Raw genomic sequence first — 12,479 nt, forward strand, 5'->3', positions numbered from 1 at the left:
CTCTTATAAAGGAAAAGATTTAATTGAGGCTGGCTTATAGTTTCAGAGGTTTTGTCCATTATCTTCATGGCTGGACATGGCAGCATGGGGCTGGAGGATCTTGATCTACAGGCAGTGGGAGACTGTGTACAAGGCATAGCTTGAACATATATGAGACCTCACAGTCCACTCTCACATGACACACTTCCTCCAAGGTCATGCCTCCGAGCATCCATTTCCAGAGGTTCAAAACCACCTGTAATTCTAACTTTAGGTCATTCCACATCAGGTTCTGGTATCCATGTGTATGCTCATGTGTGCGTGTGCACACCCATACACAAGACCTTAAAAATATATGAGCTTAGAACCAGATAGAATAGCATAGTCCTGTAATTCCAACAATTGGTCTGGAGGTAGGAGGATATGATTTCAAGGATAGCCAGGAGTACATAGCAAGACCATTTCAGCAAACCAAACAAGGGCTGGTGTGAGAGCTCAGAAGTAAAGGCAGTTGCTGCACAAGCTTGGCAACTTGTTCAAACCCTGAGACCCATGTAAAGTTGAAAGGAGAGAACCAAGCCCACAGCTGTCCTCTGACTTCCACGTGTGTGCTGTGATACACACACACATATATATCATGCACTCATGCATAAATTATTTTAAACAAAATTATGAGCTGGACACAGTGCCATGTACCAGCTACTTGGGAAGCTAAGGCGGAAGGATCGGTTGAGCCATGAGTTCAAGATAAGCTTGCGCAATACAGCAAGCCACCAATCTCTGAAAGGAACAAAGCAAAACAAAGGAAACGTAATCTGAGTATCCAAATCTTAGTTAAATTTTGTTGAAACATGACTTCCCAACTCAATTTAACTGGGGCAGTCTTTTGTGGGAAATGATGAAATCATTGAAGGAACATAATAGGAAAACTCAGATTCAGGTTGTTAAGATGATCCACAAACACATACACAGTAAATAAAACATTGGGGCTCACTTTTTCTTTCTGTATACTCACTAGATCTATGGAATCTGTGACTCTGTGAGGTGTGGCATTCAGTTCTGTAGTAGATATCAGCAAGGTATCCCCTAATTTAATTCTGACTCTATACCTGGCAATAGCTTCAGATCCAAAAGCTGAGGGCTTGATTCTTGAGTTTGTTCTACTCCATGTTAGATGCCAGTTACAAGCTCCATGCTGTGCTTATTACTGATCTACTCTAAATCTCATAATCCCCTTTTTGTGGTTCTACTAATTTACTTGAATGACTTGGGGAAAACGATGTTAATTATACGTAATATTTCAAAGAGTACAGATAAATAGATAGGATAGGGTATGGAGGGAGAGCATAGACTTTGCGTGATGTCTCTGAATGTGCCACCCTCTGTAAATGTCACGTATTCTGCTATCTTGAATCTCTCTAACCCATGTCCTTTGGATTGCTACCAAGACTTCATTGCATAAGCATAATTGAAGCATGCATGTCTGTATTCAAATAGTATTGGCACAAAGAGTGCATGTTCTGATTGGATGCTGTCAGACTAGGTGGTGAAAGTCAGCAAAGCCTGTCTGTGAGATTAATTCCTTAAGGTGTGTTTCAAACCTTTTCTGAAATGGAGGTCTTAACAACTACTTTCAGACAAGACAAAAGGTGAACTCATGGTCAGCAAGACCAGGGAAGACAAGAGATTTTTGTAACCCACTGTTATAAGCCAGAAACTGGGTGAAAAAAGTTGGTGTGTCCTAGTATCACTTGGAAAACCATTTTATTAAAATGTAAGAGCCTTAAGTGAGACTGTAAGGACTCCTAGTGTCTGTCTGTCTGTCTATTTATGTGATTTATTTTGGCTCTAGGAAAGATATGTGGCGAGCTTGATGCCTTTGCAGAAAAGTATTTCTCCGTGGAAGGTATGTGATAGTCAAGCAGTTTCCTCTTTGAGCTGTCCAGCTATAATTACTCTCTTTGAATAGAGCAGTTCCTTATCTCTAAATATAGTATGCCTTGTTTTCTAGAGTCCACCCCAGTTAAGACAGTTCCTTCCAGAAGAATTTATGAAAACACTTGAAAAAACAGGACCTCAACTGACATCTGGAATAAAGGGCGATTGGATTGGACTTTATCGGTTAATTTCTTTACTTATTTTCCACCCATCTGTGGATCTTTACTTAAAAACAAAAACAAAAAAGCTAGTTATAAAACACAGATTATCCATGTAACATGTAATTCTGAACTATACAAAAGGATTGAAAGGTTAGCGTGGTGGCACATTGTAATGTCATCCTCAGTGTCATACCAAGTTGGAGATTAGCCTGGATTACTTGAGACTTTGGTTTTTGTTTGTTTGTTTATTATTATGTTCTGTTTGTTGTTTTATTTTTAAGAGGGGGTATTGAAAGAAGAAATAAATATTACCAAATTTTGCTTTTTTTAAAATTTATTTTTGTAGGCACTTTCTAAAGTCTCCAAATTTTGATGGCTGGTTCAAGACCCGGCGGAAAGAAATGACCCAAAAATTGGAGGCACTTCATCTAGAAGCTCTTTGTGAAGAGGTTAGAAAACTGTGTTAGTGTGATACAAGTATTAAGAGTACAAAAAATATTTTAGAGGTTGCAAGTAATATTTAGAATCCACTTTACTACATTTACTTACTTGTGTGTGTGCATGCATGCTATAGTATGAGTGTGGAGGTCAGAGGACAGCTTTCAGGAATCAGTTCTCTCCTTCTACCATGAGGGTCCCAGGTCTAAATGAAGGTATCAGGCTTGACAATAATGTCTTTATCCACTGAGCCCCACTTTATTATAAATAGTGCTCATAGCTAACTTACTCATATCTTGTCCTATGAGCCACAGCACTCTTGTCACAAAAATTCATTGAGGGTAGGGGCATTGTGATCTGTGTTCTGCAGCTGTGGTTTTAGGTTCAGTGAGCTTGACTCAGTTTGCACCACCCCAACTGTGTGCTTTTTGTTGGTGTACATGAACTAACTGTGTACATCTCTTCCCAGTTCTGTGTTCAGACCTCAGTTAGTAGCATCAAGTCACCTGCAGTGGGAATATTATACCACAGAACTTGGCAAATTCTATAAAGCAGAGTACACGTCCCTGCAGCCTCACCCCAGCTGTTTCCAGTGTGACTTAATCACCATCTCCAGTTAGTGTTGACAGTTTTGTTCATGTGGTCGGGCTGCATTTTATACTTGTAACTCACCACCAGCCTACTTCAAAGTCAATTTCTTGAGACAATATAATCTTTTGTATTTTGCTTTAAATGTTGAGGTGGGCTGGTCACAGTGCTATCTTTTGTAATTATAAACTCCTAGTGACTATGGCTTTTAGAAAAATACCATGATGAAAGCATCCACAAGTAAGCCCTATGAAAATCTTATTTGAAGTTACAAAATTTATATAGAATAATGCATTCATTTACATTTTGTTTTTATTTGCTAGCTAAAATTCCTTATAAATTACTCTTACAGTAATAAAGATTAGTATTGCATAAAGGGCCACTTCAGAAAGGAGTTTTCTTAAATTTTGTTTACAGTTGTTTTGGCTAATATTAGAAATTATCTACTTAACAATTTTTAGATTTTCATGAAAATTCCCCTTGCACTGTACTGCTGTGTTGGAGTTGTATGCCCTGTCTTCCTTCCCGTTTCGTCCTTCCTCAAGTATTTTTTGAGTATGTACCAATTTGGGATTTTCTTACTGTCTAGGACCTCCTTCTCTGGATCCAGACACACACAGAAGTAGAAACAGTAGACCTTGTGTTGAAGCTGAAAAATAAGTTGGTATGTAACTAAAGAGATGAAGGTATAAAATGGACCTTTTTGTGGGAATGTTTTTCTCACCTGAGTTGACTCTTTTTTTGTACCACAGAAATAACATTTAGAGAAGATATGAGATTGGACAATTGATGGTAGATCTCACTAGAAATATTATTTCACTCAAACAGAATCACAATGATTCCAAATTATTCTAAAGATATTTAAATAATTTTAAATTGCTTTATGTGTATGAGTGTTCAGCCTGAACTTGTGTACTGTATGCTTGCAGTGTTTGTTGAGGCCAAAAGAGGGCACCCCATCCATTGAAACAGTGAAGATGTGCTGGGAACCAAACATCCAGTGCCCTTAACTGCTGAGCTATCTCTACAGTCCCTCTAAAGATACTTATAATGGAGTCTTTTGAAAGCTACACAATTATCATCTCATTTAGAGTTTATGCCACACGATAATCTTCAGGCATCATTTGTGAATTTATAGAATAACTTTTTGTTGAGGTTATTCCCCATTTAGTGGAATGTTCTTTACAGTTTTCTATAAATTCTAGACTAAGACCTAAAGTTTGAAGTGATCAGGATATGAAAGAGGTTTGATGTAGTAAGCACAATGCATCATTACAGATTCACTTAAACTGTCCTTTATGTAGTTACAGGCTGACCGAGAGCATTTACCTGTGAAACCTGACACTGTGGCGAAGTTACGGACACATATAGATGCAATCATCTTAGCATTGCCAGAGGACCTGCAGGGCATACTGCTCAAGACTGGCATGACATGATACAAGATTTTACAGCCAAAAAGGGCTGCACCGTGAAGCAAACTGATATTTCATCCAGACGCACAAAGGAGCTGTCTGAGCAGCAGTAACATGGAAAACAGCAGCAATGGCTAGATACAGATGGAAGGACTGAAGTTCACAGAGACATTTTTAGTGCATTCTGTGGCGGTTCCACGATACTGAAATACTGAAAGGCATTTCCGTATTTTTAATCATGTTCTGAAGTGCTCTTATGAGAGAGAGACCTGTGGGGCCATCAGTATAAGTGACTCCAAGCTGCAGTGCCGGCATTGCAGGTATTTTTAAAATTGGTGCTGCTTTGCCCAATCAAGTTGAAACTCAGGGGAATATAAAAATAATGCTCACACTGGCTGTTCTCTTAAGAAGGAAAAACTGAATTTTCCAACTATAGTTAGATATAACTGAGGCTTATGTAGTGCCTTCCATTGTCCTATGTTTCACAGGGTCCAGCTGCTAATTGTAAAACTTTTCCTTTTTTAATTATGATATGCAACCTTATGAGGCATCATGTCAAGTAATGATTTGCTCAAAAGTGTTTCTTCTTGCCCCTTATATTTGTTGATGAGTGTTTTAAAATATCATGTACTTTTCATTTCACCGTTTCCTTGTCATTTTCAAAGTGAAGTCTTATAGGCTGTTCTCGAGGAAGGAGGCATATGTAGTTCTAGGAATGGAGCTTCCTCTGCCCTTTTACTGATTGGGCCTGTATAAATTAATTAACTTCTATGTCTTTTGAAGACATTCTCACTATGAATGTTATAGTCAGCTGTATTTTAAAAATAATTATTCATATGTCACAAGTATTCATAAGCCACTCATGTAACAATTACTTGAGAATTTTAACTTTAACTTTCAACATTATTTGTTGGGTGATACTATTTTCCCTAAACTAATGATTTTCATAATATTTTTCCTGCTGTTATTTGATATGAGAACTTTTGTCTAAATCCATATTATAGTTTTGTCTGTCTGTTTTGTTTATACTATCTTGCCAAGAGCAGAATAGTATAATTTGTGTGTTAAGATTGTTTGGTTTGTGTTTAAATGGGAGTGTCTGCAGAAGCCACTGTTCAAATAGGCACACAGAAGTAGCACATATGTAAATAGCGGTGTCTTGTAAGTACCCTTCAAACAGCCAAAATTAGGTATACGTGTTTGTCAAAGAGTGGCTTCAGAAGCCATCTCTTGTTTTCTATTGATGTTAAAGGGCATTCCTGATCTAAGAAGGATTCCCTGTGCTTGTGACTATGGTCTCATATCCAAGTGTGCCCTTTAGTCATGGATACAGTCTCTTGACCGCTGTCATAGAAAGAGAATGGCATTTGGGTGAAATCATTTGTGTAGATTGTATGGGTTATTTTGTGAAACAATACTGACCTTTCAGAAAAATGGCAACTACTTTTATATGCTAAAGTACTTCACAACTTTCTGGGAAACTTTATTTAGGTAGAAATGGCCATCTTATTATTTTTAAAAACAATGTATTTTAGTAATTTCACAATTTATATACAGTTTGTGACATGAATATGAAAGTCATTAGTGTTATATCAAGTATCTTTTAAAATACTATTTCTATGGGATATATCATTTGAAATTTATTTTCCAGAACTAAAGAATAACATGAAATGATAATGCTGTCTTCATATTTACTACATATAACAGAAATTTAACACATGTTGAAAACCAAATCATACTCAACTACTTTATCTCTTAACTTCAAATTATGTACCTGCAAGAATAGTGTAAGGTTGCACTGAAAACCCCAGAAAGACTCAATGGTAACTTAATTTTTTTATGTGATTTTCATAATTGTTTTTTTTTTTTTTTTTTTTTTGAGTTTAATATTCCAACCCTGCCATTTAATATATCTCCACCAGCATAAGAAAGAATCAGTGCTTTTAGGGTGTTACATAATGCCTGGTGCCTTCAATTCACAGTGAGAAGAGGTTTTGTGGAGGCATTTATGGTCATTACCAAAAGCTGAATTAAAGCCTTGGATTCTAAAACACTTGGACAGCTCGTGTTATGTCTTCTCTTCTGGTCAGTTTTTGTTTTGGAGACAGGCTTTCTTGTGTCCCAGCTGGCTTCAAACTCTCTGTGTAGCCAAGGATGAACTTGAACTGATCTTCCTGTCCACCTCCTCAGTTTGGGGATCACAGGCCTATTCCACTGTGCCTGGTTTATGTGGTGCTGAGGTTTGAACCCAAGGTTTCTTGCATCCTAGGCAAGCTGTCTGCCAACCAATCTCTATCTCCAGCCCTAACTTATATTTCTTATATTTGGAATACTTGGAAAAATATACATAATAAAACTTGTACATTATAAAAGTATTTTATTTGTAGATGATTTTTTTTCAAAAAAATTAAAATCAAAACCTTTTTCTGTTTATTTACTATGAACAGGGTGAAATTAAAAGATTAGTATCTTAGTCCCAAGAGATTAATATGTTTAACACCCCAATTTACAGATTATAAAATAATCTGGTAAGTAATTTAACCAAGTGTAGTAGCACATGCCAATAGTTCCAGCTAATTTGGATTTTGAGGCAGGAGAATTGCTTGATTTCAGGTGCTCAAGAGTATCCTGGGCAGCACAGCACAACCTGGCACAACCCTGCCTGGGTGAAAAAAAAAGACAAAAAGTCTTTAGTTTCATTATCTAGGTATTGTTAGATTATTTTATTTTGTTTTACCTTTGATTAAAAAAAATACCCTTAGAGGCTGGGAATATAGCTCATTTGATAAAATGCTTGCTTTAGAAACATGAGGACACATTTAAAAAGCCAGGTGCAGTGGCATATGCTTTTAATTCTAGCACTGGGGAGAGAGAGACAGGTGGGTCCTTGTGTCCCACTCATCAGCCACTGTAACTTAGTTTGTGAGCGCTAATGAAAAATTATCTTTAGTAAACAAAATAGATGGTTCCTGGGGAACAGCAGTCAGTGTTGATCTTTGGCTCATACCTGCACATACTGATGTGTACCCATACATAAGACTAGGAATGCTGAGGCATGCCTTTAATCCCAGCACTTGGGAGGCAGAGGCAGGAGGATCCCTGTGAGTTCAAGGCCAGCTTGGTTCACTTAGTGTGTTTGAGGATATCTAGGGCTACATAGAGAAACCCTTTCTTGGAAACAAACCCCAAACCCAAATACATAAATACAACATATAAAAACACATTTAAATTTCAGTTTGCTTTTATTTTTTACTCTTTTCAAAGATAGCAGCTATGATATAACAGTGGTAGAGACTTTGCTCACCATATCTAAGATCCGTAGCATCACCAAAAAGAAGGAAAAATGAATCTTAAAAGTAACCATGGACAAGCAAGATGGGTTAGTGAGTAAGGGCCATTACAGCCAAGCCCAATGACCTGAATTTGATCCCTTGGCCCAACATGGTAAAAGATGAGAGCCAACTTCCACAAGTTGCCCTTGAACTTCTATATGTGTGCCACAGATAAATGTGATTTAATGTTTTTTTTAAGGTAACCATTACATTCTTTGGCTTTCATCATTTTTTAGATTACTAGTAAAATCCAAAATGTCTGTAATTGTAGCATTTTGAGGTGTGGAGTTTTGGGGATCAAGACTTCAGAATCATCTTTGACTGTATCTAGTGTAATGATGGCATCCTGAATGAGGTCCCGTCTTTAAAAACAGCTGGGATGGTAAAGGTGTATGGCTGCATTTAGATTAGTGAACAAAGCCATCAGTAGTTTGTTGGGAGAAGTCAGGAAGGTGTGCACAGGGACAAAACATTGGGGATGACGGCTATGCTCACTATCTCAATTCTGCTTATAGTTTTATGGGAAAATAGTAAAATAATGAAATTTTAACAGACTGCATACTTTGAATGTATCCAGTTTCTATGTCTATAAATTTGGTTTTTAAAAACAGAGTACATAGGATTAAAAACTTCATTAAATAAAATTAAACATTTCAACACTTTCCTTCCAAAGCACAATTCTAGGAACAAAATGACTACTGTAGAATGTAAAGTTCCTTTTTTTCCAGAAGTAACTGAGCCACCATAGAAGCAGTTCATACTACAAAGTATTTTGTCTGGCTGAGTGAAAAAACAAGCGATTGGTGAAAACCAATTTCCATGAAGTTCTTCTGTCTAATTCCTAATCAGAAATACTATTCTGATGACCAAGAAAATGGGGAGGCAGAGAGCAGGCAAGCCTACCATTGAAACTATTAAAAAAAAAAGAGAGAGACATTATTATGAGCCAGTTATGGAGAAAGTCATGGTATTCAAACAACAGCAAAGAAAGGAAAGGATGGCTCTTAGGGACCCAGGAGAAGCACTAGAGATACAGGTATAGTGGGCCTCTATAAAACAGAGAGGCTATGAAAGAAGCCTATTTCATTAGCCCTAAAGTTTGTTTCCAAACAGATAGGAAACTCCTACTAGCAATTATAATTCTGTTCCTTTTTTGTTTATTTTTTTCGGAGGGGGGGATAGGACAGAGGGGCAAGGCTTTACTATGCAGGCTGATCTTGATCTCAGTGCTCCCCATCAGCCTCCCAGGTGCTAAGACTACAGGTGAGCAAAACCACGCCTGGTTTGTAATTCTGTATCATGTCAAATTGCTTCACCTACTTAAAGCTAGCATGTGTAACTGGAAAAACGTCTATGAACTTTGTTTTATTTAAAAAATGTTAATTCCCACTTACATAAAATATAGTGGTATATAATATAGTAATTGGGCCTAGTTGAGTGGGTAAGTATTGCATTTTAAATAGATGTTATACAATGTGATAGCTTGGTTTCTATTAAAAAGCTATAATCTAGGGGCTGGAGAGTTCACTCAGCAGTTAAGAGCACTGGCTGCTCTTCCAGACATTCTGAGTGCAGTTGCCAGCAACCACATGGTGTTTCACAATCTATAGTGAGAACTGATACCCTCTTTGACATAAAGTCAAATATGCAGATAGAACACCCATATACATAAAATAAATCTTTTAAAAAATACATAAAATATTTTACATTAAAATATTTATCCTGAGTAGGGTATGATGTAATCCTAACAGTTGGGAGGCTGAGGCAAGAGGATCCGAGTTTGAGGGCATGAGTGAATTAATGTGTTGATGAGAGTTGGGTTAACTATAGCACATCTTCCTCCAAGTTGTTAGAAGTATAGGACTTCATCTGGATAAACAGCAATTTTTTCTTGTGGATGTTTCCTAAAGTAATAAGTCAATGTGTGTAGTAACTATATAATATCATCAGAAGAAATAGGTTCCTATCCTAGTTCTACTAATCTCTCTGATACTGAATAACATGAATAATCTATGTAATGTATTCTAACATGTCACTATTAGCATTCTGTTTTATGAGCAGTTATCTACTTGATATATCAGCTACTTACGTATTCTTATTTGAAAATCAGAAAATCTGTCTATCACTTTTCCTTTTGTTTACTTTAGGTTTTAAGAGATAAACAGAATTACAGAACATTTCTTTTTTATTCTTCTTAACTAAAGAGGATGGATATGGAAGTTCTCATGGGTTCAGACTCAGACCCTAAAAGGGGGAATTGCACAAAATGGAGAAATGTAAAGACTAAATTTGAGATCTTTTTAGTGGTGTGGCTGTAGCTCAGTTGCCCACCATAGCACGTTTGAGGCCAGCTTGGAATATATGAGTTTTTGGGAGAGATGGGGGTTAGGAGACAGACAGACAGACACACACACACACACACACACACACGCACACACGGGTGATGAGGAGTAGAAAGAACTTCAAGAAATGGCAGAATGGCAAGTACTAGTAATCACCAAACCATTTCTCTAGTACTTTTTATTATATTCTTTTTAAAGGTTATCTGGCTTGTTTGTTTCTCCATTATTATAATTTTTAAAAAGATGCCTTGTTTGTATATTTGTTTTCATTTGGGGCTTTAGAAATTATTAAATGGGGGCTGGAGAGATAGCTCAGTGTACAAAGAGGGCTAAGAGTACTTGCTGCTGTATAGAAGACCAGAGCTGGAACTCATTGGGAGACTCATAACCACCTGTAATTTCAGTCCCAGGGATTCAACAGGGGACTTGCATGCAAGTATAAAGAACCACTCAGATATGCACACATACACATAAATACAAATAAATCTTAAAAATACTAGGGATCAATGATTGGCTAAAGGCTTTAGCACAGAGGTTGAGCACAAAGGAGTATGTGTAAGCTTGCTCTTGTGGTTAACAGAAATATTACCAGTGGTGTTACAAATAGGAATGTAGCAAAGGGATTTTTTTTTTATTCAAGGCAAAGTGAAAATATAAAGTATATATGCTTCAGGGGAGCAATGAGCCCCAGAAAGCCCTGGTTTCTGTTTGGGGCTTCCTTTTATGAGTTCAAGAAAAAGAGTTATTTCCTAGGAATGGGTGGTTTTTGTTTGTATTGATACACAGGCTTGTGTTATGTTCAATGCACATGTCCTCTCTTGTATATGATTTTAATTATATGAATGTCCCATTATAAATAGGAATAAGATGATTAATAGTTGGTTTTCCCCTAAAAGTACACTCCCAGGACAGTTTGCTTTATAGCATGTGCATCCAAAGCTAGTTAGGCTGGCTTGCCCATTATCTTTAGTTCCTGGATGTGTTAGGCCACAAAAGGGGATTTATGAAGAATTTCTCAGAAGCTAAATCAGCTTAATGCAGGGTAGGGTCTCAGGTTGCAAAGTGCATTATTGGAAAAGATGTATGTGTAGCTCCAACTAAGAAGGGTCCCAGGTTGCCAAGCTATCCCTATGCTCACAAGCCTTTTAGAAATGAATATACTACAGAATATGTTATTAAATTGTACACTTAAAATTGATGGATCATTGCAGTAAGTTATATCTCACTGAAAGTACAAAATAAAACTCTCCTTTGACTGTTTCAGTAGGGGTTTCTCCATTCCCTGGAAAAGTTCCTTTCCTCTATAGTTATATCAGGTAACTGCTAATGACTACTGAATTCTGTTTGAAATTCTTGTGCTATATCCACATGCATGCATACATACAAGTAAACATACGTAATGATAATCTGTACTATTGTGGGGCAAGATCTCATACAGTTCAGGGTGGCCCTATTGGCTTTCTAGCCAAGATGACCTTGTCTTCCTGATCTACCCCCCCCCACACACACACACATACTTTGTATCTCCCAAGTGCTGGAATTACAAATGTGCCCTATCACAGACTATAGAAATTTGTATTTTAAAGCTGGTGTCATTTGTTCCAGGCTGGCCCTAAACTTTATAGTGGAGCATGTCCTTAGACTTCTGATTATCCTCTCTCCACCTCCCAAGTGCTGGTGTTACAGGTATGTGCCACACTGGTTTCATGCATTCCTAGGGATGAATGAACCCAAAGTATTTGTGATGAGACTTTTACTATTTGAGATATAACCCCAGAAATCTATTTTTATATCACCTTACTATATTTTCTATTTATTTGTTCCCCCTCCCCCACTAGCCCTACTTTGGAGATGTTTTTATTAGGGTTATTAGGATATTGAGTACAGTTCTGATTCATTCTAATTCTTCAAAGTATTTTAAAGTTTATTTGGTCATCTCCCTATAACTGCTTGTAGTACGCCAAGTTCTCTGATTTCAGGTGGGGTTTTGCCAATAACATTAAATATGAGGCCATATTTATGAAGAGAGGTCATCACACTTTGAGCCTAAGACATGGGGGACTCTCTCAGTCAAAAAGTACCTTCCCAGAGAAAATGCTTACAAACCTTAAGAGTTGGTGAACACTAACTAAGAAGGGTGGATTGTGGGCACTACTAATGGAAACAGAAGGAGGTGAATTTCTTGGAGAATTTTCCTTTTAAAGAAACGATATACCTTATTTTGTAACCAGTATAACAGTAGTAAATTTTTCATTATTCTTCTGGGAATGGAAAGGCCTCAGAACAGCA

The 12,479-nt window shown here is 37.2% G+C and overlaps 1 protein-coding gene across 1 annotated transcript in view; it reads left to right on the top strand.

Annotated features, from left to right (window-relative positions):
- Positions 1-6,889, top strand: part of Dennd6a (DENN domain containing 6A) — a 44,815-nt gene extending 37,926 nt beyond the window's left edge. The window contains exons 16-20 of the mRNA XM_051176734.1: positions 1,832-1,885; positions 1,991-2,100; positions 2,425-2,527; positions 3,694-3,768; positions 4,409-6,889. Of these exons, the coding sequence (XP_051032691.1) occupies positions 1,832-1,885; positions 1,991-2,100; positions 2,425-2,527; positions 3,694-3,768; positions 4,409-4,540 (474 nt within the window). The 3' untranslated portion in view covers positions 4,541-6,889. The remainder of the gene's footprint in view (positions 1-1,831; positions 1,886-1,990; positions 2,101-2,424; positions 2,528-3,693; positions 3,769-4,408) is intronic.
- The last annotated feature ends 5,590 nt before the right edge of the window (positions 6,890-12,479 follow it).

Source organism: Phodopus roborovskii, unplaced genomic scaffold (assembly GCF_943737965.1).
Source record: "Phodopus roborovskii unplaced genomic scaffold, PHOROB, whole genome shotgun sequence".
Taxonomy (NCBI): Eukaryota; Metazoa; Chordata; class Mammalia; order Rodentia; family Cricetidae; genus Phodopus; species Phodopus roborovskii.